The sequence below is a fragment of the Papaver somniferum genome, chromosome 9 (assembly GCF_003573695.1).
Source record: "Papaver somniferum cultivar HN1 chromosome 9, ASM357369v1, whole genome shotgun sequence".
NCBI lineage: Eukaryota > Viridiplantae > Streptophyta > Magnoliopsida > Ranunculales > Papaveraceae > Papaver > Papaver somniferum.
Window position 1 is genome coordinate 26,302,197 of NC_039366.1, and position 20,211 is coordinate 26,322,407.

At 38.5% G+C, this 20,211-nt stretch overlaps 2 protein-coding genes across 2 annotated transcripts; both read left to right on the top strand.

Moving 5' to 3' along the window:
* The first annotated feature begins 123 nt into the window (after positions 1 to 123).
* On the top strand, positions 124 to 9,036 carry LOC113310857. Its single transcript, XM_026559660.1, has 5 exons — positions 124 to 724; positions 1,075 to 1,982; positions 2,116 to 2,407; positions 4,242 to 5,378; positions 5,571 to 9,036. The coding sequence occupies exons 1-5, from the start codon at positions 535 to 537 to the stop codon at positions 8,618 to 8,620; spliced, it is 5,577 nt and encodes a 1,858-aa protein (XP_026415445.1). The 5' UTR covers positions 124 to 534; the 3' UTR covers positions 8,621 to 9,036.
* A 2,402-nt stretch (positions 9,037 to 11,438) lies between these two features.
* On the top strand, positions 11,439 to 14,235 carry LOC113310858 (L-type lectin-domain containing receptor kinase VIII.1-like). Its single transcript, XM_026559661.1, has one exon. It carries the CDS (start codon positions 11,750 to 11,752, stop codon positions 14,030 to 14,032), a length of 2,283 nt encoding a protein of 760 aa, XP_026415446.1. The 5' UTR covers positions 11,439 to 11,749; the 3' UTR covers positions 14,033 to 14,235.
* The last annotated feature ends 5,976 nt before the right edge of the window (positions 14,236 to 20,211 follow it).

Here is a 20,211-nt window from a genome sequence, read left to right on the forward strand (position 1 = left end):
AAAGTGAGCACCTTGTAATTTACGAAGAAAGCAAAGGACATAACCGTAAATCAAAAAGAAAGGGGGAAATTTAATTAAAGAAAAAGAAAAAAGAAAGAGAATAAGAAAGATAGAGTAGAGAGAGAGAGATATAGAAAATAAAAAAAAAGGCAGAGAACAGAAAGAGGAGGGATAATTTATGCAGCGGCCACAAAGAAGACGAAGAAGATTGAATTTTCTGATTAATGCCGCCGTGATATCACCACCACCACCACCACCACCACCACCAGAAGCAGCCCGTGATTGAAGAATTTATTAGGTTTTTTTTTTTTGGTTTTTGTTTCCTTAATTTATTCTCTCATATTTATCTTGTTTAGGGCACAAAAAAGGTTTAACAGTAGTCTGGATCTGGGATTAGAAACCTTGAAGGTGTTATTTAAAGGTGTGGGCAGAGATTTTAATTTAGGGTTCATAGTATATAACTTAATGTTATTGGGGCGTTGACGAAGAACAAGTAATTGTGTTGCCCCATGTTATAGAGGTAATTTATATTTCATGCCGCCGGAACCCTCAACTTGGGATCGAAAAGATTTCTTCAAAGAGAAGAAGTATGATAGATTGGATTCTGTAAATTCAAGATGGAGAGGCGGAGGAGGTGACCCTTATTTGGGAGGAGTTGGAGGACATAGAGGTGGGGATTTTACTCGATGGGGAGGTGGTAACGAGGATTTTCGAAGACCATTAGGTATGTTTGTTTGATAATTTCTTTGATAAATTTTTCTGGGTTTTTTTTCCTCTCTGAGAAATTAGGGTTTCAAATTTAACTGAAATTTGATGGGCGGCGGCAGTTGAGGTTGTTGACTCTCATGGGTTTAGCTGGATCTGCCCCTGCTATTGAAAACTACTGAAACCAACTGTTAATTGAAAATCTGGTTTTTGACTTTTGTTCTTCTTCTTACTGTTAGAGATCTGGGTTTGTGTAGGAATACATGTTTTTGGTTTGGTTTGTGCTTTCTAGAGATTGTTATGAAATTTGGCTTTGTTTAATTTGTTGTTGATTTTTGACCTTTTTTTTGTTTTTGTCCTGTGGTGAAGCTCATGGTAAGCAAGGTGGATATCAAATTTTTCCCGAGGAATCTGGTTATGGATGTACACCATCAAGGTCTAGTGAGAGGATGGTGGAAGATGAGAGTAGTTTCAGATCTTTTAGTTCTCGTGGGGGAGAGTCCAAGTATGGAAGAAGCAGCCGAGAAGTAAGAGGATCTATCATCCATGGGAGTCCACGAGAGTGGAGAGGACATCCGCGGGAATCTGGAGTCGATGTCTCGTTTAACCCTTTTGGACGGCACCATGATTTAACTACTCAAAGGTCAGTCAGTGATATTATGACATCTCATCATCATTCTGATGCTGAAAATACTCTCTTGGATCCACATCCCTTCAGAGATGAGCATGATAAGATGGGTGGTTTGGATGCCTTGGGAACAGGCCACAGATATGAGAGAGACCATTCTTTGGGAGGATCGATCCCGTGGAAACGTTCGAAATGGAATCGTTCTAGCAGCTTATCTTCCAGAGGTTCGGGTTTCAGCCATTCAAGTAGCTCAAGGAGTATCCGAACAGATTCAGATGAAGGTAAGACTGAGTTGCATCCTGGAAGAGTGACTCCACTTCGCTCTCCTTCAGTGGAGACATCTGGTGATTTACCAACTTCTTTGAACGATGAAACATGTCCAAGGAAGAAACCACGTCTTGGATGGGGGCAAGGGTTGGCCAAGTATGAGAAACAGAAAGTTGAAGTCCCTGAACGGAAGCCTGCTGAAAACCCTGTTCAACAACCTGTTGAAAAACTTGTGGAGAAGTCTGTTGAAAAACCTGCAGAGAAGTTTGTTGAAAAATTTGTGGAGAAGTTTGTTGAGAAACCCGTAGAAAAGCTTGTGGAGAACTCTGTTGAAGAACCTGTCGAGAAAACTGATGAGAAGCCTGTTGAGAAGGAATTCAATGTAAGCAAACAGCTTAATCAATTCTATTTGTTGACCAAAAAGAAATTAGTCTCTAGTCTTTGCTTTTTTTGCATATATTAACTTATATATATGTTGGGTACTCATCTTTTATCTCCTCTTTCCTTCTCTGCAGGAAGTGCGGAGGTCTACTGGAACACAGTCTGAGCAAGAGCTTGTTCTTGAAGATGCTTCAAGTCTAAAAGACTTGCCCAAGGAGTTGCCTGATGAGAATCCTGTTGAGAAATCTGCTGAGAAGCCTGACGAGAATGCAAAATCTGGTGAGAAGCCTGATGAGAACGCAAATAGCAAAAAACCCACTCCAACCATAGTAATAACAAGCTCTGATACGAGCCCTAGACTCACAGGCTTGTCAGAATGTTCATCTCCTCCAACACCATCTTCATTTGCTTGCAGCTCTTCCCAAGGTATGTTTTACTGTCTCTGAGAAAGTATTAACACAGTTTACACTTGCATTTTAGACATAAGAGCTTATTTGTTCTTCCTATAACTTATTGACCATGTTTGGTGACTGAGCCCTGAACAAGGTTTTGTAGATCTTTTTTTGGGTGATATTAGTTTCTATGTCCCATGAATATCCTTCTAAATTGGAAATATATACTTTATCACGCACTCATGTTGAACAACTTTGGTTTCATTATACATGGAAGTCGGGCCTTTCACTCGTCAGCTAGAGAATGTTGTTTATTTCCATTGTATATTGGTTGTCACCGATGATCATTTGTTGTCTTCCAGGAGTGAATCCTTTTGTATTATATGAAGCTATCATATGAAGGTGCTGTTTGTCTATGCCAAATTGAACCACTCTAGTAATCCGCTGAACCGTTGAACCAACTAAGTATGCATTATATTTTGCTCAGCGACTTCACTAAATCTATCTAACTTACTATTTTCACACGCTATTCATTAAGGATTCTGTGGTGGCATCCTATTATCACATGTAGCTTCCTGTACCCTTGTTTTTTATGGCAAGCTGGGCGTGTGATATCCAACCAAATACATCATTGGTCTAAGCCTTAGTGTTCCTGGTCGTTTGGCTTGTGAAAGAGTGTTGTGGGCTTGTGGCATATTTGATATGAACAACATGTAGGAGTTGTATTTGTGATCAATATCAAACAGGCTAACAGTTTAACTTCCTCATTACATCTTAAAGTAGGGTTCCATAGTCTGTGGTTAAGTCCCATCCAGTACGATTATACCTTCAATTTTTTTTGTAAGACAAATTTTCAAAAGGCTTCAAGGAACGCTTTTTTTCTATTCTGTGGACCCATGTTTGTTGCATAGATGAACTCAGCCATATTCGCTATTAATGACATTTTATCCGAAATATTTGAACCTGTTTCTTTAGTTTCAATTTGTGGCTTCTGCCTAGCTTTTAAGCAATGCATTTGCTGAGAACTACTCCAATATGTGTCCCCATGTCACTATTGTATGACATGGTTTACTTTCTAATTTTATTGGACACCTGGTATTTACATGTTGCGTTCCTTGTGTGTGAATGTTGAGCCATTGTGTCAAAGTATCCATTTTAGGTTGTTGATAGGTGATGCTTTACCATTGATATGACATTCTTCTAAAATGTCATCGATCTCTATTTTCAGTCTTTGTCTTTAAGTTTCTTTTGCTCCTGTCAAGAAAACACCTACAAATACAACAGCTGGAAGTGACTTTTAATTTATAACGGGCTTTGGGTGATGCAGATTTCATTATGTTTTGCTTGTAGATATATTACAGGAAAGATGTATAGGATAGTTCATTTTTCCCCTTCCCTTACTCATTTGGTGTTTGTATCATGAGTTTTGAAGTTTGGAATGCTTTCCCTGTCCTTTCTTTTTCCTTCCCGGTTATGGTCCTGCTTGGTTGTCCCCCCTGTTGCCTTCTCTTCAACAATTTTATCTGCTAACAGTGTCTTTGATGCTGGTAAACTATATATATTATATCTTTAGCGACTTTTGTCATGTGTTTGTGCTATTTTAATTTGTCTGTTAGCAGAATTAGTTTGTTGTACCTGGTGGAAATCTGTATGTGATATATGGTTGTAGGCTTTCTGGTTAATAATATAAAGGTTCTTTCTTCTGGATATTTTCTCGTTCATAAGGTTATTGCATCATATTGACACTACTGTATCTTCTGGGTCAATAATTTGTAGTACTTCGAATATGTCCTGTATGATATAACAATGTTAGGTTTCTGATTGTCACACTGTGTTTCTGATTAGCAATTGTGGGCATTTGTTAACAGGTCCCGAGGATAAGCATCTCCTCAGTTGTGAAAGAAATGATAATCAGACAAGTAGTTCAAGAGGTTCACCGAGTTGTGGATTTCTGAATTTTGTGGAGGGGTTTTCAGTAAATCTACAGCATCTAGAGCTTACTCTGCCTTTAAACTTGAACTCTCTGCTTAGTGATCTGACGCAACCAGAAGACGTAAACTCCGGGGATTCCAACTATTTGAGGTCTACTGCCATGAATAAGTTGCTTTTGCTAAAGAGTGAATTTTTGAAAGCAGTAGAAAAGACAGAAGGAGAAATTGATAAGTTTGAAAATGAACTCAAGCAATTGAATTCTGAACCTGATACAGTCAGTGTTAGTCCAGACACAACTGATGCGGTGCAGCTAAATTCTGGATTAAAATCTTTTGAAGTAGTTGGTGCAGATTCTAAAGTTTTGCTGAAGCCTGCTCCATTGCAAGTTGTATCCTCAGATGATTTGCACTCAGAAAAGACCTTATGTGATGATATTATGAGAGAAAGTCATGCTGAAGTAGAGGATGAGATTGACAGTCCAGGATCTGCTACATCAAAGTTTGTTGAACATTCTACAGGGAAAGCAGACCTTATTGCTCTTGTTGAAGAATTAAGTTGCAGGTCGCCTGAGAAAAATAATTTGCCTTCCACTGAGAAGAAGTCCAAGGATGAACTCTGTATAGGTGATACTAAATCAGTAAATGAAATGAGTACCTTCTGTGATGCTTCCTCTGAGTTGGTTGGACATAACTACGATCATGAGCAATTAGTTGAAGCAATTTTGGCAGCTAATAAGGATTCTGCAAGAAATGCTTGTGAGGTATTTACTAATTTATTGCCTGCTGATGGACCTGAACTTGAGAAACGGGAAGTGAATCTTGATTCATGCCCGCAGAACAATGTGATCCTCAAAGAAAAGGTCAGGGCGAGAATGCGTTTACAGCGATTCAAAGAGAGAGCCCTGACTCTCAAATACAGGGCACTTCAACACATGTGGAAAGAAGACATGCTTTTGCTTTCGGTGAGGAAGTGTAAATTGAAGTCACAGAAGCGAGTGGAATCCAGTTTGAAATTTTTACACAATGGGCAACAGAAGCATCGGTCATCCATCCGGTCTCGTTTCACTTCTCCTGGTATGAGCTTTCTTCATGCTTGCTATTGTATAAAGCTTTTTTTTACTGCCCTGTGATTTTCCATAATTGTACGTGATTATGCTACTTTCTCTCTCTCTCTCTCTCTCTCTCTCTTTTTAAATTAAGCTTTTGCATCTTTATTTTTAAATAGTTGGATTGCTTTGTTTCTAAGATGTTTCTACTCTGCATCAGGTAATTCGACTTTAGTTCCGACTGCAAATATCGTTGATTTTACCAGCAAACTTTTGTCAGATTCTCGAGTGAAGGTTCATCGATCTAGTCTGAAGATGCCAGCGTTAATTTTGGATGAGAAGCAAAGGAAATCCTCAATGTTTGTTTCAAATAATGGCTTAGTTGAGGATCCTCTTTCTGTTGAGAAAGAAAGGCTTATGGTCAACCCATGGACCCCCGAAGAGAAGGAAGTATTTTTGGAGAAGCTTGCTGCTTTTGGGAAGGACTTCAATAGAATTGCTTCCTATCTTACTCACAAGACTACGGCTGATTGCGTTGAGTTCTACTACAAGAACCATAAGTCAGAAAGTTTTGAAAAAATAAGGAAAAAGATGGATTCTAGAAAGCAAGTGGGAAATCTTCCAAATACGTACCTTATGACATCAGGTCAGAAGTGGAATCGTGAAGCAAATGCAGTGTCTCTTGATGTGTTGGGAGCAACTTCAATGAAGGCATCTCATGCTGATGACAGTGAGAAGACTCAACAGTCCAGTGTGGGTAGGCCATTCTTGTTACGACATTGTGAATATAAAGCGTCATCATCCTCTGATTTTGCTGCGGTTAGCAAGTCGAGCACTTCAGACATGTTGGGGAATGAGAGGGAAGTTGTAGCTGCAGATGTTTTGGCTGGCATCTGTGGTGCTTTGTCTTCTGAAGCAGTGAGTTCTTGTATCACAAGTTCCATTGACCACGTAGAGGGTTGTCAGGACTGGAAGTTCCGAAGGAGGAATTTGGTAGCTGATGATTGCTCTCTTACTCCTGAGGTCATGCAGAAAATTGATTGTCAAGAAGCCTGTTCAGATGAAAGCTGTGGGGAATTTGATTCTGTGGATTGGACAGATGAAGAGAAGTTGGTTTTTATTAGGGCCTTTAGGTCTTACAATAAGAATTTTTCGAAGATCTCCAAGTGTGTTAGAACTAAATCAAGGGATCAGTGCAGAATATTCTTCAGTAAGGCTCGGAAGTCTCTTGGGCTGGATTTAATTCAGCCTGGGTCGGACAATGCAGGGACGCTACTTAGTGATGATAATGGAGGAAGAAGTGACACAGAAGATGCTTGTGGTATGGAAATTGAGTCTGCAATATGCAGCACTCAGTCCTGTACAAAGATGGATGTGGACTTACCGCTGTCTGTGGCAAACACCGATGATAAAGCATTAGAGCGTGATAAGACCACTCATACTCTTGCTGAACATCACAAATTATGTGACACGGAGCAATCAGATTACGGGGATAGTGACCCTAGGAGGGAAGTTCCAGATGATTTTCAGGCTATGGTCACGCCAGAAGGAAAAGTTATGGCAACCGAGAAGATTGTGCAGTGCAATGGAGTGGTGAAAGAAGCTACAATAAGTTGTGAGTTTCCTGTTCAAGCCCACGAAGGTGCTAGTTTTACTGCTGAAACTGAAACTGAAACTGTAAAAGAACTTGGAGTTAGTCAGCCTGTTTCTCTACATGATGATACTGCATGCGGTGGAGCACCAGCAGAACAACTCAAGGTCATCCCTGTGGTATCTGCTGAGATAACTGCAGAATCATCCATAAAGTTGCATAATGGTGGCAGAGATGGTCAATATGTGAAGGATGCTGGTGTAGATATTAAAAGCAATAGAAGTAGTGCGTATAGCAGTGTACCAGAATCCAAGATAAACGGAATTCTCACCCCAGGCATATGTCCGACTCCCAACTACCATAGCGAGAATTCTCGAGATCTGATTTCTTCTGGGCAGGCCCCTCCGGTCATGTTTTGGCAGCAGAAGGAGAATTTTCCGTCTATCTCAGCAAATTTGTGCCCGAGGGATTCCGCTTCTGCTCATTGTGAGGGCCATCTTGGGAAGTCTACGCCGTCGTCCACACTTAATTTCGAGAACAGGAAGCGTCAGAGATCTGAAAATGTTGATGCTTATCAGCCACAGTTATTAGGAAATGGCACACTGAACCAGGTTGAGTCCTCCCAGATTCTCAGAGGATACCCACTCAAGGTACTGAATAAGAAAGAGATCAATGGGGCTGCTGAGTCTAACCAGATTTTACATGGTCTTTATCATGATACAGGCGATGCTTTAAAGGCCCCAAGGTTGTTGTCTGAGATGCCACTTCTTGTTAGGGGCGGTCATGAGCAAAGGTCAAGATCTCGTTCTCGTAGTAGTTCTGATACAGAAGAGCATTCTCGTAGGAATGGTGATGTGAAACTTTTTGGCCAGATTCTTAGCCATCCTTCGCCTGTTCCACTGTCATCTCCACTGACTACAAATCAGCTGACTGACAGTAAGATTGAAACCCCTAAATTGAGCAGTAGCAAGTCATCATCCAACTTGAAGCTCATCAATGATCATGCGAATGAAGGAGTTCCTTCGCCGTTGAAGCATGATGCAGCAGGCAATCATTATGGAGCTAGTGAATACCCTATGCAGAGTTACGGTTTCTGGGATGGTAACAAAATACAGATGGGACTTCCGTCTATACCACCTGATTCTGCCATTTTGTTTTCAAAATATCCGACAGTAGCATTTAGTGATTTCTCTACCACATCTTCATGCATTGATAAGCAGCAGCAGACAATGTTGAAGAGTAAGGACCGGAATTTGGGATGTGTATCAGTTTATCCTACAAAGGATGTCGTTAGTAGTGCTAGTAATCATCATAACAATAGTAGCAGTAGTAATAATAATAGTAGTAGTAGGGGTTTGGCAGATTATCATAAGGTGTACAGAAGCCATGATGGTTCCAAGGATGTGATGAAGCAACGAAATGATATGTTCCCCCAGTTACAGAAACCAAATGGGTGTGAAAACCTGCAGCAGCAGCAAATTCAAGGGAGAGGTGTGGTGGGAATGTTGAACGTGATGGGTGGTGGTGGGATCCTTGTGAGAGGGGTTTCAGATCCCGTTGCGGCCATAAAAATGCATTACGCAGCCTCCACTGCAGAACGATATGGTGGGCAGGTTGGGAGTGTGATGATGATGAGAGAAGAGGATCCGTGTTGGAGAGGAGGGGACATAGGCAGGTAGTAGGGGGAGAAACGCTGAAACAGTGATAGGGCATCTTGAAAGATGATCGTCATGATCATCAATTGGGATTAGAAATTTTTTCAGTAGTATGGTTTTTGGGTCTGGTGGGGTTGGATGGCCGTGGTGAGGCATCATGTTGCTCGACAACGGGTATATACTCGCGCGACTCTTGTATATTAGTGTTTTTTGTAACCTTCAAAAAATGGGAAGTCCATTCTTTTGTCTGAAAGTGCTTGTACTAGTCAGTATATGCAATATTTGTTGTATCTTGTAGATTATGAAGGTGATATGATGGAAAAAAAAACTACAGGAGGAAGAAGTTTGGGAGAGGAAAAAGAAAGAAGTGTTTGCTTAAAAGGAGTGCTTTGTATGTCTATTCCCTGAGTTATTTAATAATTTTAGCATTTTCACTCTCTGATCTTCTGTTTATGTGGATTGAACTCAAAGAAGATGAAGAGACAGAGAGAGTATTCTCTGTGCTTTGTTTTATCATTTTCACTGTTGTGCATTGAGCCAGTCAGTCAGTCAGCATGTGCATCCACACAGCCAGATCACTCTCACCTTACTGTAGAATGTGGATGGATCATGGATAGATTGATGGGCGCATGACTGGGGAGAACAGATGATGAGTCCCCACCAGTTATGGTACCACTACGACCACCAGCGCACCACCAACCTGTGAGCTTGGATAGTGTTGAATCTGACCTCTCTCTCTATAGATTCCATTCTAAACAGTGGATATCTCCCAGGATATTTTCTGAAGCAAAATACTATCAGTTACAGGTAACCGTTGCAAAAGGTAATGCACACAGGAAAGAGATGTAGTGTTAGTTGGTGGAACTGCAAACGGGAAAAGTATAGCCTTAATAACTATATACCTGATTCTGAAGAGAAGTTGAGAGAGATGGTCAAGTAAGTGGACTCAGATTCAGTGGGAATCTGGGATGATGAGATGGAGAAAATAAATAAAAACTTACAAGAGTTGGTGGCTGCTGCTGTCCGACTTGTTTTAAATAGTGGTTATTTACTGTTCCAGAATCCAGAATGAAAAAGGAGGTTTAATTGTCGGTCTGCAAGACTGTAACAATTTTTTCTTTTTATATTTTACAACTTATCTGCCTCTCTGATCTCTCAATTGAATATTATCAGCCGAGGCGTCATCATCGCCTAGACGCCTACAGAGGTCTGTCATTTACGATAATACCGATCAGCAGCACTACAAGTAGAATGTATGCTAGTTACATTGCACGACTTGGTCTGAAACTAACAACCCATTTGTTTGCAGCTGACTCGGCGTTTGGACCGGAGATAACTCATAATTCGGACCGAGTCAGCAGTCAGACCGTTTGTTTTTCATTTTGAGTCAGATCTGATTCGACCTCTGACTCATACATAACCCCTGAATCGGACCCATTTGAGTCAGGTAACAAAATATTCCTGACTCATGAGATCAAACTCCTGACTCACATATTTTTGAGTCAAATGAGTCAGATCTGACTCAAAACAAACGTATCGAGTCAGATCCAGATGAGTCAGGTGATTTCACTCAGATTCAGAAGATTTAGATGAGTCCGGAGTAAACAAACATGGTGTAATTTCACGTCCGAAACCAACTTTGTATTCAATTTGCTTAAGCTTTGAATATTTTAAGTAATAGAAAATGTCATGTCATATGATTTGAGGCCTGATTTGAATGATTATTTTATGTTCCGGGTCGGCAAGTATGTGATTTTTTTTTTACCTCCGATCCTGACATGAAATTTACTGTAAAGTTTGGAGAAAAAATACGAAGCAAAGGAGGAGGAATATGAAAGTCCTCACGACCACGTGATCCTAGAGAAAGGAAGAGGATGAAGAGACACTTAAAGTGACACACACACACAAAAAAGAAAAGCCACCAACACAGCCGACCTAAATAAAAGAAGAGGAACTTGAATTGAATAAATAAATAAACAACCAAGTTATCCACGAATGATTCGTGAATGAATGAAATGAAACACATTGAGGGGCCTAGTCTATAGGGCCGGAGGACAATTGTATGCGTAAAGCACACTCTGAGTATACTACAAGCACCCACCACCACTACTACCAACTCGCAACATTACACTACTACTACTACTCATCATCATCATCATCATACTCGTACACTTGAGATTATGTGCTGTTGCTCTTCTTACAGCCATATATGTACTCATTTGGCGCAATTCATATCCTTAATGAGCTGTTTTTACACTCCAATTATGCTCAAGTTTAGAACCTCATATACCCCCAACCATCCATTTTATGCACCATGTTCAAAATGACTTCTACAAATAAAATAATTACGTGTGAAGCAAAATTTCATTTCTAATTTTTGAAAACGTAAATTTTTATTTCTGACTCTTGGAAACTACTTCTGTTTCTGGAACAACCAAAGCACTCTGATTAAGTTGCCAAACACACTAATAAGATCCCTCTTCCGATATCTGAAAACTATTCCTATTTCTGGAACAGCCGAAACACTTCTTCTTCTTCAGGTTGTCAAATTTGAGATGCCAAAACACTACTTCTGAAAATTATTACCGTCTTTGGAACAGCCGAAACACCTCTGGTTAAGTTGCCAAACATTTTAAAATAGTTCCTCAAATTTTTATTTCCGACTTCTTCTAAAACCTATTAATGTTTCCGGAATAACACAAACACTTCTACTTCTAGTTGCCAAACGTTACTAACGAAGCTCCTCGCTCAATTATTAGTGAAAAACAAAAACAAACTAATAAGTCATTACTTACATTAGCACTTTCTCACTTTCTCTTCTTCTCCCATTGTTGCTGCTGACTAAACTCACGTGTATCAAACTTCGCATTTTCTCATTCTTAATTCATTCTCACTCTCTCTATCTCTATCTCTCTGACTCCAAACAAAGAGTTTTTCTTATCTATCTATCTATCTATTCTTTCTCTCTCCAAAGATTTAACCGTTAGAATGGACACGTGTCATCAACCCACCACCTGTCTTCATCACTCTGCTGCTTCGGATCCTTTTTCCATCCTCTTCCTCTTCATCTCCATCATCATTCATTTCTCTCTCTCTGTAATTCCTTGAGCTCATCATCTCTCTGCAACTAATGAGTTCTCAAAGAATTTGACAATGTTGAAACCCATTATCTTCATCCCTCAATTACTAGTACTACTAGCTTTAGTTCTAGTCCATGGTACTAGTAGTACTAGTAAGAGTGATTCTTCAAGTACAGTATTTGATTTTGGTACATTATCATTAACAAGTTTGAAGTTATTAGGAGATGCACATCTTAACAATGGAACAATTAGTCTATCACTTGATCTTCCTGTTCCGAATTCTGGTTCTGGTAGAGTTCTTTACAGTAAACCAGTTAGATTCAAACAGGAACCAGGAAAAACACCTAATTTTTTGACTTTCTCATCATTCTTCACATTCTCTGTTAAGAATCTAAACCCATCTTCAATTGGGGGTGGATTAGCTTTTGTGATGTCTTCAGATGATCAAACAATTGGTGATGCTGGTGGGTTTCTTGGATTATTGAATAATCAAGATAAAGAGAAGATTTCTGGGATTTCTTCTTTTACTACTGTTACTTCCTCTGTTTCTTCTTCTTTTGTTGCAGTTGAGTTTGATACGTTAATGGATGTCGAGTTTAATGATATTAATGGGAATCATGTGGGTTTGGATCTAAATGATTTGGTTTCTACTCAAGTTGGTGATTTGAGTTCTATTGATATTGATATTAAAAGTGGGGATTTGATTAATGCTTGGATTGAATATGATGGTGAAACTAAAGTTTTTAATATCTCTGTTTCATATTCAACTCTTCATCCAGTTGATCCATTGTTATCATTCCATCTTGATTTGGACCAGTATGTCAATGATTTCATGTTTGTGGGTTTTTCTGCTTCAACTCAAGGAAGTACAGAGATTCATACAATTGATTGGTGGAGTTTTTCTTCTTCATTCCATGGAAAATCTGATTCTAATTCTAGTCCTGCTCCTCTCTCTGGTCCCGGTGCTGGTGTTGGTGCAATTTCATCAGCAGCAGCACCACCACCACCACCAAGGACTAGTTTTTATGTACCAATTGAGAATTCTTCTAATCCATCATCAACACCACCTTCATTGCCTCCTTCAGATACTGAAAGCCATGAATCTTCATCAAATTGTCATAACCAGCTATGTAAAAAAGGTCCTGGTGCAGTTGCAGGTGTAGTAACAGCAAGTGCATTTGTCTTTGTGATATTTGCAGGTGTTTTCATCTGGGTTTTCTCTAAAAAGTTCAAATCAGTGAAGAAATCCGAGTATTTGACATCAGAAATTATTAGAACTCCCAGAGAATTTAGCTACAAAGACTTGAAATTGGCAACCAGGACATTTAGTCCAGTTAGAGTTATTGGTCATGGTGCATTTGGTACTGTTTACAAAGGCATACTTCCAGAGACAGGACAATTGGTTGCTGTGAAGAAATGTAGTCATAATGGTGGTCAAGGGAAAGAAGAATTTCTATCTGAGTTATCGATAATCGGAACATTAAGGCACAGAAATCTTCTAAGTCTTCAAGGATGGTGTCATGAGAAAGGTGAAATCTTACTTGTTTATGATTTTATGGCTAATGGGAGTTTAGATAAAGCATTGTTTGAATCAAGATTTGTGTTGCAATGGGTTCATAGAAGGAAAATTCTTATTGGTGTTGCATCTGCATTGGCTTATTTACACCAAGAATGCGAAAACCAGGTTATTCATAGAGATGTTAAGACTAGTAACATTATGCTTGATGAAGGGTTTAATGGCAAACTAGGTGATTTCGGTTTAGCGCGACAGGTTGAACATGATAAATCGCCTGTTGCAACTGTGACTGCAGGCACAATGGGGTATTTGGCTCCTGAATATCTCTTAACAGGTAAAGCTACCGAAAAGACGGATGTTTTTAGTTTTGGTGCTGTAATTCTTGAAGTTGCAACAGGTAGAAGACCCATTCAGAAAGAAGCTAACAACAATGTAGTAGGTGGTGGTAAAAATGGTGGCGGCGGCGGCAGTAGTAATTTGGTGGATTGGGTTTGGAGTTTACACAGAGAAGAAAGGCTGGTGAGTGCAGCTGATCTTAGACTTGGTACTGAATTTGATATAGAAGAAATGCGGAAAATTCTTTTGGTGGGACTAGTTTGTTCACATCCTGACCAACATTCTAGACCTACCATGAGATCAGTTGTGCAAATGCTTGTTGGTGAAACTCAAGTACCCATTGTTCCAAAATCAAAACCTTCAATGGGTTTTAGTACTGATCATCTTTTGATGACATTACAAGATAGTGTTTCTGACTTTAACGACGATGAGAATGAGATGATGTTGAATAGAATTTCTACTTCTTCTGATGAAAACAGTTTTGATGGTATTTTGCAAGTTTGAAATGAAGTGGTTGTGATTTTTTTTACTGGACATCTTCTCAAGTTAATTACTGCAGTCAGTGTAGTGTTTAGGTTATATTTATTCATTTATTTGTGACTGTAAAAACACAATAACATGAAGGAAAAAAGAAGAAGCTAATGTATGTATTTTTTAATGTTACCATCTTTTCTATAGCAACAAAGTTTGGGACTTTTTTGAGTTCATGTTTTCGTGTTATCTCATTGTATGGTAAAAAGCAAGGAACAACTTGAACCCATAAACCTAAACATATCTCCAAGGATATCCTACAGTCGAGCCAATGTGGCTGCAGCTGTCCAAGACTGCTACATGGGTTACCAAATTCCTTTTGCAAGGTGCAATGCATCTATACAGCTCCAATGTGGGATTTTGTAACCCTACTTGGCAATCTTGACAGTGTGGATTTTGTAATTGATTGCAAACACTGTAGCATGAGGCCTAGCAATGGTGCAAGAAACGTTAGGTGCATATGATGCTAGAAGAACTCTTTGTTATCTTCTTTTTGGATTTGTATGTAGAAAAGGTGGGTGGTTGCCTTGAAAATAATCTTATCATATGCATTCACAAATGAAAAGAGTTTGAGTATAGAATTGGTAAAGTAGGACAAAGGAAAAAAAGGGGTTGTGAAATTAAGAAAGCAAGAATTCTTCTGTTACTTCCTTTTATGACTGTTGAATTTCTTTGTCTTTATTTATTGAAGTCTTTTCAGATTAGGTTGGTAGAAAAGCGTTGCTAATTAATCCAAGAAGGACCATTTCTCCACCATTGTCAATACATCAAAAAGGCTGTAGCATTGAAATTTCTTAGTGTCTCAAAATAGTGAACTGTTTTAGCAAAAAAGATTATGATGTTGCACTCTTGATATTCCATTCCGAACAGAGTCTCCCACCACCAAACCAATCCGAATCGGAGAAATTGATGTCACTGCAGTACAACGTTAAAGTTAGAGTTGAAAATTTTCCCTGTATGTATATGTCACCGGAGTGGAGTACGGTGTTAAAGTTATTGAATGGTAATACCAGTGACACGTCAATATCATTTAGGAGCCGTGCAGGATGAAAATCTCATCCACGGTTTTGAATTATCCTAGAAAATCAAATTAAGTACTGATTTCATTTCTCATTTTTGGGTGAAAAGATCCTGTTTAAAACTGTCATATTTCTCAGCAATCTTATTGGTTTATGTTCAAGTTCCAAGTCTCAAAAATCGTATATATTTGACATTTTTCATAAAATCCAAAACCATTTCTCAACTCTACAGAATTAACAAGAAGATTATTCTTCTCGATTTATGATAATTTCAGAGCTTAATTTGTGTGTAATTTTGTTTGTTAGGAGAACCGACATTGCAGGTTGTCGGTAACGTTTGATACTCGATTGTGTTAACCCAAATTGAGGGTGGTGTTGCATAACCTTGATTGCAGTGGCAGGGATGGTCTATTCAAAGACGCCATCATCAAATCATTTTCATGATTTCACAAAAGTCCAACTTTAGTTAAACGTTGCTGCTGCAAGATTCCATCGAGAGAATTGAGATATGAATTTTTTCTTTGGTTTTACCTCATTTGTCTACTGGACTGATAGCTACAGTGGAATTTGGCTATAGATTTTTTCTTTCAAGGGAATAAATTTTGTTGTCCTTGGGGAAACGAACTAAGTTAGGGTTTCAACACGTGAATGCCTTTAGTTGTTTGTATTCTAATCTACTGGCTAGTGTGAATTTTTCAGCTCCTTGCTCCCTCTATGATAAAAGTCTTTGATATTTGATGAAAATCTCATTAAAAAGTTTTTTTTTTTTTTTTGGCAACCATCGTACAATATATGTAATAGGTCTTCTTGCAAATTTGGGAGCGCAGAGATTAAAAAGCTAACTCCTAATTGCAGAATGCAAAGTAAAAGATAACAAGACTACAAAAAAATATTTGAGAAAATAAGGCTTCAAAGCAAATCACATGGCTCTATTTACAGCTAGAATTGTAAAAAATAAAAATAAAAAAAATATAATAACGCGTCTTACTATATACTCCCTCCGTCCCTAATTAGATGACTTAAATCATAAATAAGCGGAGTGATAGATTAGTAATATTATAAGAAATATGTAAAATTTGATAGCCATATTTATATTCATTAGATAGGTGTTTCAAAATGCTTTCCGATGATACAAAGTTTACGAAAATCCGTTGTATAGTTTGAGAGATAAATCATTTCTAAATTTACTAGTAAATTTTAATTAGGTCATCTAATTAGGGACGGAGGTAGTAGCAGACAATACACCGACTAAGAAAACTGACATATACTACTAGTAGATAATGACTACGTACAAACTAGTTCATTGGAAAAAACTATTCCATGGACTTATTCAGCCGAACACAAAAACACTAGTTTGAGTTTTAAAACTACAACAACCCCCCTAAAACTCAAACTTACTCAACTCCGCGGACTCCCAGTTTTATCTCGTAAGATACTTCAACACCTAATAACTTTGTGAAGATATGTCACACCAGCATTTTTCACATGGCGCATGTTCAAAGATACGTCATTGGTTTGAGATGAAGCTTACTTTGCGTAGTAAGAGGAACATTGGTCTAGGGCTAACAACGCACCACTATGGTGCAGTACATGGGCTGCATTGGCCTGAAAATGCCGCACCATCATAGTGCAACACGCAAGTTGGGTGGTCGTCCTAGAACAAAGTAACACTTTGTGGTGCATCGGGCCAGAGCAGGCTCGTCGAGGCAATGCAGCCCGAGTCACCCAAGTTACTCGCGAGTAACTCGGGGATCGCCTCTAGGCCATACGTTCCTCCAGTACTCGTTTGGGTCGAGTATTTAGTGTTGACTCACCTAGTCATCATTGATTCGTTCCGAGTTTCGATCCTGGGTAACTCAGTTGGAGGTACAAAATTTTAATCGGTTGGAGGGCCAAAATTGTCAACACAGCTGCCAAAAAAGTTCTATATAAGTGAAAAAATCCCTAAAAAAAGGTTGATCTATTATAACACGGTTGGAGGGTCAAAATAGTAAACACAACTATGATAGATTCGATGAACTGGACTATTTTTTCTAATATGAAGTAATACATAGAATATTCACTGAATATTTGTTCTTCGATAGCTGAGGGTGTTCAGTGTTCTCCAATATTTTATCATAGAATATTGAACACCTGTCCTAAAATTCAAGTGTGGGGATCGCGAGTTACTTGATTGGGATCGAGGATCGGCTTCCAGGCGATCCATATGCGATCCCCGAGTAGAACAACATTGGAATAAATGTTCCTTTACTTCTAACTTCACATAGTTAACATGTTCGACATTTTTCTATGACAACTTCACTCTTCACTCAGATCGATAATGTCATTTGATTCTGCAAAGATAATATTGAATATTGGATTTATATGTCTTGCATGGAGAGACGCCTTTGCTGGAGATTCCCTTCTCTGTGATGACAACTTTGCTTTGTAAAGCGTGTTCTAACGAACTCGGTCTTTGTTGTTTCATCTTGAATTCATAAGCATATAAAGAACCTTCCAACCCATCAATGGTAAGAGTAGACATATATTTACCTTATTCGATTGCTGCAATAACATAACCAAAAGGTTTTGTTAGTGACCACATAATCTTCTCGACAACACGAGAATAACTTAAACTTTATTATTATTCCTTAATTGATTTACAATAATTTGAACTCGAGAAAAATATTCTGAAATGGATTCAGATTCATTCATGGATAAAGACTAGAATTCACCATCTCGTACCTCATAAGGTTTGGAACATTACACTTCTCACTTTTTCATCGCATTTGAAAGCTTTCTACAATATCTCCCATGCTTGATTAGATGTTTTGGCATCATCAATATTTTCAATGATTGCGTCATCAAGGGCTTAGTGTATGATGTATAAGGCTTTCTTGTCTTTCTTTTTTTCTTTCTCAATTCGTCCTTCTGGGTTTAAGAAAGAGTTTTACCAACTGCAGGATCATTTACATTGAAGAATTCATCCTCGACAACCTCAGTAAGCTTCTGAAAACCAAACTAAACCTTCATCCAGATGCTCTACCAATCATAATTTTTCTCTCTAAACTGCGGAAAATGGGGATAAACTGGTTCTTTCATTGTAACCTTTCTTCAAACACCACAACTGCAAGATTAATACCATCAAAACTAAGGATTGAGCTGAAAGCTCTGATACCAAATGCAGGAAGTAAAAAGCTAACTCCTAATTATAACTCAAAGTAAAAGATAGAAAGACTATGAAACTTGAGAAAATAATGCTTGATTTCAATAACTTGAAAGGTACTTACCGTCTATTTGTAGCTAAATTGTAACAAAACTCTAATGACTTGACCAACTATTTAGGAGCTGATACACCCACTAAAAAAACAGTAATTCTGCTTATCCCCCCAAGTCAAACCCATCATCGTACCACTGATGACGTGGCGCTGATTTTGTCTTGTCATGACTTTTTATTATTATTATATTGACTTTTTGACTATAGTTAGGGCAAAACATTTGTTTTTCCTTCGTTACTCTCTCCATGCCCCTACCATCAAACGACATGAATCAAAAGAAGGAGATAAATATTAAATATGAAGAAGGATGATTACTACAACGTAATTTATCTGAGTTTGTAAGCTGAGGTTTAATACTGATTCAAAATTTTTCACAACTTGGTTATTTTTTCTTCATCATGGGTTTTCAATTCAGATTAGGGCTCAGTGTTTATAACATGAAGGAGAAACCTTTTCCTCTGGTTACTTCCATCTTTTTTAAAACCTCTCCTAAATATTACTATATCCTTTTCCTCCCGACACTTCTCTTTTCTTTTTCGGTTTCTGGTACTTTCTTCTATGTATTACTTCTCTTTGGTACGGTTTGGGACTTCACAGTTGAAGTTAGCCAAGGGGATAAAAAACCATGTCTCTTTTTGTGCCACAAACTTTGAAAGAGAGCAATAAAATATGGGAACCCTACTGTCCAGAAATCTTCTTCTAGAACCGAACGAAAGAAGAGAAAAAAGAAAAACCGAAACACGAGGAACTCATCGGAAAACCAAGAAAATAAAAAATCTAAAAAATTCAACCACACATCATCAGTCGATGGGTTTGACACTAGGTTTGACTTTGGTGGGATGAGCAGAATTATTGCTAAAAAGCTGACACACCACTTGTATATAGCAGAAAAGCCACAGATGGACCAAATTTTATGGTCCAAGTGTGGACTAATGAAATCCAACCATTCAAAGCTCTTTTGAAGGCCTTACTCAAATCTTAAAACCCCATCCCGTAAAGTTCTCAATGGTGGAGGGGATTGGTTCACATTCGGACCAAGTTTTTGGTCCACACCTAGACGCTTCAGATAGATAATGACTACATACACAGTTGATGGAAAAACTTATCCATGGACTTATTCAACTGAGTAGTAAACAAGAAAATGCCAAGGAGACACCGATTTTTAACCCCAAAGTTTGACACCACTAGGCTTATATCTAAACCTTCGATCTGGAGCTGTGAACTATTAATACTTAGGATTGGTACATTGAATTGTATTTTTCATTTTAAGTTTTATAGCGTTTCTGCTATCTTGAACCCTTTGAGGCCCGAGGTAGAGTCCATGATTGATTGTGAATAACCAGTACCAATGTGACACGTAAGCGGGATATTATTTTGGGTCAAATGGGTCTTTCTAACATTGGTAAACCCCTAGTTTGAGTTCTAAAATTCGAACTGAGATTTATGGCAAAATATAGGCGGTCGTTAGATTTTGAGTTGCGTGGCATATATTCGGGTCACAATGTAAAATTTGGATCACAATACAGATACTGTGAATCCAAAGAAAAAAAGACATGACACATGTTGGCTCACTAGACTAATTCTGGGTCATAATGGCAATTTTCTAGTTGAAACCGCAAATCTTGCATCACAGAGCTGTGATCTATGGCATTCCAAAAGAATTCTACGGGAGAACCATGGGAATTTTTACGCTGGGTGTAGCAGGGTTGAAAACATCTCCCCAGTCTTTGTGTCACAGAGCAGTGATTTTTAATATGATGCCATGATCTAAAGTTGCCGGATTCTTTTTTTTGTTGCTAAATTTTCACTTTCCGTTTCTTCTTCTCGATGCTGACACTCTTTCCCATCCATGTTGGTGATAAATTTTAAGTCTTTG

Excerpts from the sequence above, each read along its gene's own strand:
- LOC113310857 (XM_026559660.1), top strand. The coding sequence starts at position 535 with ATGCCGCCGGAACCCTCAACTTGGGATCGAAAAGATTTCTTCAAAGAG. Across the intron at positions 1,983-2,115 it reads CTGTTGAGAAGGAATTCAAT|GAAGTGCGGAGGTCTACTGG; the intron begins GTAAGCAAACAG and ends CCTTCTCTGCAG. Across the intron at positions 5,379-5,570 it reads GTCTCGTTTCACTTCTCCTG|GTAATTCGACTTTAGTTCCG; the intron begins GTATGAGCTTTC and ends ACTCTGCATCAG.
- LOC113310858 (XM_026559661.1), top strand. The coding sequence starts at position 11,750 with ATGTTGAAACCCATTATCTTCATCCCTCAATTACTAGTACTACTAGCT.